The 5,000-nt window shown below is 43.8% G+C and overlaps 1 protein-coding gene across 1 annotated transcript in view; it reads left to right on the top strand.

Annotated features, from left to right (window-relative positions):
- LOC129864757 (uncharacterized) overlaps positions 1-5,000 on the top strand; it is a 20,591-nt gene that overhangs the window by 80 nt on the left and 15,511 nt on the right. Inside the window, exon 2 of the mRNA XM_055937052.1 lies at positions 4,373-4,531. Coding sequence (XP_055793027.1) covers positions 4,373-4,531 — 159 coding nt within the window. The remainder of the gene's footprint in view (positions 1-4,372; positions 4,532-5,000) is intronic.

The raw sequence follows: 5,000 nt of genomic DNA, 5'->3' as shown, positions 1-5,000 counted from the left end.
CAGTACTGTTGTTGTTGTGGATGATGATGGGTGATGTACACAGACAGAGTAAGTGAGTGTCTGTCTCTGTCTGTCTGTCTGTCTGTCTGTCTGTCTGTCTCTCTGTCTGTTTACTGTCTGTCTGTCTGTCTGTCTGTCTGTCTCTCTGTCTGTTTACTGTCTGTCTGTCTGTCTGTCTGTCTGTCTGTCTGTCTGTCTGTCTGTCTGTCTGTCTGTCTGTCTGTCTGTCTGTAGTCTGTCTGTCTGTCTGTGTGATGATAGTGAGGACGTATAACATGAAAATGTAAGTGACGATGTTGTGTGTATTGACCAGGTGAGACAGACAGGACCACCTCTACCGATCGGTGGCTGGACTGGGTTTTATCCCATAACCTTGCCTGACCACACAGGAGCACTGAGGACTGTCCTCTACCCTCTTACTGTATACAACCACAACCTTCCAATACAGCCTGGCCAGAATCCTCTATCGATGCCTGCCATTGGCCAGAATCCTCTATCGATGCCTGCCATTGGCCAGAATCCTCTATCGATGCCTGCCATCGGTCAGAATCCTATTCTACGTTCTGCATCAGAGCCTTTGATAGGACAAAATCCTCTATCAGTGCCTGTGATAGGTCAAAATCCTCTATCGGCGCCTGTGATTGGTCAGGAGCTGACTGTGTTTCAGACTCCCTCCCCTCCTCAGGTAAGCCACACGAACATTTCATCACCTACAGCGCTTAACACAGCAGACTCTACCTCTTACCACAGCAGACTTTACCTCTTAACACAGCAGACTCTACCTCTTAACACAGCAGACATTACCTCTTAACACAGCAGACATTACCTCTTACCACAGCAGACATTACCTCTTACCACAGCAGACTTTACCTCTTAACACAGCAGACTCTACCTCTTAACACAGCAGACATTACCTCTTAACACAGCAGACTCTACCTCTTAACACAGCAGACTCTACCTCTTAACACAGCAGACATTACCTCTTAACACAGCAGACGTTACCTCTTAACACAGCAGACTCTACCTCTTAACACAGCAGACTCTACCTCTTAACACAGCAGACATTACCTCTTACCACAGCAGACTCTACCTCTTAACACAGCAGACATTACCTCTTAACACAGCAGACATTACCTCTTAACACAGCAGACATTACCTCTTACCACAGCAGACTCTACCTCTTAACACAGCAGACTCTACCTCTTAACACAGCAGACTCTACCTCTTACCACAGCAGACTCTACCTCTTAACACAGCAGACATTACCTCTTAACACAGCAGACATTACCTCTTACCACAGCAGACTTTACCTCTTAACACAGCAGACTCTACCTCTTAACACAGCAGACATTACCTCTTAACACAGCAGACATGACCTCTTACCACAGCAGACTCTACCTCTTAACACAGCAGACATTACCTCTTAACACAGCAGACATTACCTCTTAACACAGCAGACTTTACCTCTTAACACAGCAGACATTACCTCTTAACACAGCAGACATTACCTCTTACCACAGCAGACATTACCTCTTAACACAGCAGACATTACCTCTTAACACAGCAGACTTTACCTCTTAACACAGCAGACATTACCTCTTAACACAGCAGACATTACCTCTTAACACAGCAGACATTACCTCTTACCACAGCAGACTTTACCTCTTAACACAGCAGACATTACCTCTTAACACAGCAGACATTACCTCTTACCACAGCAGACATTACCTCTTAACACAGCAGACATTACCTCTTAACACAGCAGACTTTACCTCTTAACACAGCAGACTTTACCTCTTAACACAGCAGACATTACCTCTTAACACAGCAGACATTACCTCTTAACACAGCAGACTTTACCTCTTAACACAGCAGACTTTACCTCTTAACACAGCAGACTTTACCTCTTAACACAGCAGACTTTACCTCTTAACACAGCAGACATTACCTCTTAACACAGCAGACATTACCTCTTAACACAGTCTGTCTTTATATTTAGCTGGTTGAAAATAAGAAAGCAGTTACACTTTTTATTGAAACCATCAACTCCTATATACAGTATCTCCATAGCAGTAACATCAACTCCTATATACAGCATCTCCATAGCAGTAACATCAACTCCTATATACAGTATCTCCATAGCAGTAGCATCAACTCCTATATACAGTATCTCCACAGCAGTAGCATCAACTCCTATATACAGTATCTCCACAGCAGTAGCATCAACTCCTATATACAGTATCTCAACAGCAGTAGCATCAACTCCTATATACAGTATCTCCACAGCAGTAGCATCAACTCCTATATACAGTATCTCCACAGCAGTAGCATCAACTCCTATATACAGCATCTCCACAGCAGTAACATCAACTCCTATATACAATATCTCCACAGCAGTAGCATCAACTCCTATATACAGTATCTCAACAGCAGTAGCATCAACTCCTATATACAGAGGTCCACAGCAGTAGCATCAACTCCTATATACAGTATCTCCACAGCAGTAGCATCAACTCCTATATACAGTATCTCAACAGCAGTAGCATCAACTCCTATATACAGTATCTCCACAGCAGTAGCATCAACTCCTATATACAGTATCTCAACAGCAGTAGCATCAACTCCTATATACAGTATCTCCATAGCAGTAGCATCAACTCCTATATACAGCATCTCCACAGTCCAACAGCAGTAACATCAACTCCTATATACAGCATCTCCACAGCAGTAGAATCAACTCCTATATACAGTATCTCCACAGCAGTAGCATCAACTCCTATATACAGCATCTCCACAGCAGTAGAATCAACTCCTATATACAGTATCTCCACAGCAGTAGCATCAACTCCTATATACAGTATCTCCACAGCAGTAGCATCAACTCCTATATACAGTATCTCAACAGCAGTAGCATCAACTCCTATATACAGTATCTCCACAGCAGTAGCATCAACTCCTATATACAGTATCTCCACAGCAGTAGCATCAACTCCTATATACAGCATCTCCACAGCAGTAACATCAACTCCTATATACAATATCTCCACAGCAGTAGCATCAACTCCTATATACAGTATCTCAACAGCAGTAGCATCAACTCCTATATACAGTATCTCCATAGCAGTAGCATCAACTCCTATATACAGTATCTCCATAGCAGTAACATCAACTCCTATATACAGCATCTCCACAGCAGTAGAATCAACTCCTATATACAGCATCTCCACAGCAGTAACATCAACTCCTATATACAGTATCTCCATAGCAGTAACATCAACTCCTATATACAGCATCTCCACAGCAGTAGCATCAACTCCTATATACAGTATCTCCATAGCAGTAACATCAACTCCTATATACAGCATCTCCACAGCAGTAGCATCAACTCCTATATACAGTATCTCCACAGCAGTAGCATCAACTCCTATATACAGTATCTCCACAGCAGTAGCATCAACTCCTATATACAGTATCTCCACAGCAGTAGCATCAACTCCTATATACAGTATCTCCACAGTCCAACAGCAGTAGCATCAACTCCTATATACAGTATCTCCATAGCAGTAACATCAACTCCTATATACAGTATCTCCACAGCAGTAACATCAACTCCTATATACAGAGGTCCACAGTCCAACAGCTGTAATATCCACGTTCGAAACATTCGGATATGATTGTTAAAACCCCAACCAGTTTTCAAATTTCATTTTTAAATCATTGCTGTGTGTTGATGTCATGCAATTATCTCCATATATTTTTTTGTTATTATTTATTTCTCTTTTGCCATTGAAATGCTCCGTCTGATGTGTGGGCGTGTCGATACAAATGAAAATCTACTAACATAGATCGGCGGATAGGATTGTCTAGACTAGAAGCCTGCTCTGATGACCCCTGTGTCCGCGGGGAAGGTTCCAGAACTGACCACTCGTTTTGAACACATTTCAACACAATACTAACAGTGGGGGTCCGAAAGCAGAAAGAAAATCGTAAAACGTATTTTATTATGGCAAGCACACATTTTAGCAGGATAAACACCTGTTTCACAATAAACACCTGGTCTACATTTAATGCTTAGGAGGAAACTTCGGTCACATCGTGGAAGAGACGGCGTTGCCAGGGCAACGGTTTGACACGGTCAGCTATGGAGGAGAAACAGTGGTGATGTCCGCCACCAGACAGGTCGGCTGACGACGGCCCGTCCGAAACTAAACCTCAACTATAGCGAAACTAATTTCACACATAGATTTACCCTAAAGACAAGATTACATTGACAATAGTCTGCCCGGAACGAGAATGTTACGTGTGGAATTATAGCATTATAAAAACCAGGATAATCACATTTTTAACTGCACAGTCACTTTAACATTCCCAGTTTAAAGATACACCTGCGGACCGTGTAGAGGAACCGCCACTGGTGGCAGACCCACAGTCCCAGCTCCAGCCGTACTACCCACAGCCCTACCCCTACTACCCACTCACAACACAGCTACTGCCCAACCTGGAAACACTCACACCTGGGGAACAGGCACAGGTGAGAGGTGTAGGTGTGTGAGTGTGTGTGTGTGTGTGTGTGTGTGTGTGTGTGTGTGTGTGTGTGTGTGTGTGTGTGTGTGTGTGTGTGTGTGTGTGTGTGTGTGTGTGTGTGTGTGTGTGTGTGTGTGTGTGTGTGTGTGTGTGTGTGTGTGTGTGTGTGTGTGTGTGTGTGTGTGTGTGTGTACACTCGACAGACACAACAGACAGACGTCACACAGAAAAACATAATTCACTCTCTCTCTCTCTCTGTCTCTCTCTCTCTCTCTTTCTCTCTCCACCTCTCTTTCTCTCTCTCTCTCTCTCTCTCTCTCCCTCTCTCTCTCTCTTTCTCTCTCCTCTCTCCCTCTCTCTCTCTCTTTCTCTCTCCTCTCTCCCTCTCTCTCTCTCTCTCTCTCTCTCTCTGTCTCTCTCTCTCCTCTCTCCCTCTCTCTCTCTCTCTCTCTCTCTCTCTCTCTCCTCTCTCTCTC

This window comes from Salvelinus fontinalis, chromosome 11, assembly GCF_029448725.1.
Source record: "Salvelinus fontinalis isolate EN_2023a chromosome 11, ASM2944872v1, whole genome shotgun sequence".
Classification (NCBI taxonomy): domain Eukaryota; kingdom Metazoa; phylum Chordata; class Actinopteri; order Salmoniformes; family Salmonidae; genus Salvelinus; species Salvelinus fontinalis.
This window is presented reverse-complemented; position numbering and strand designations above follow the sequence as displayed.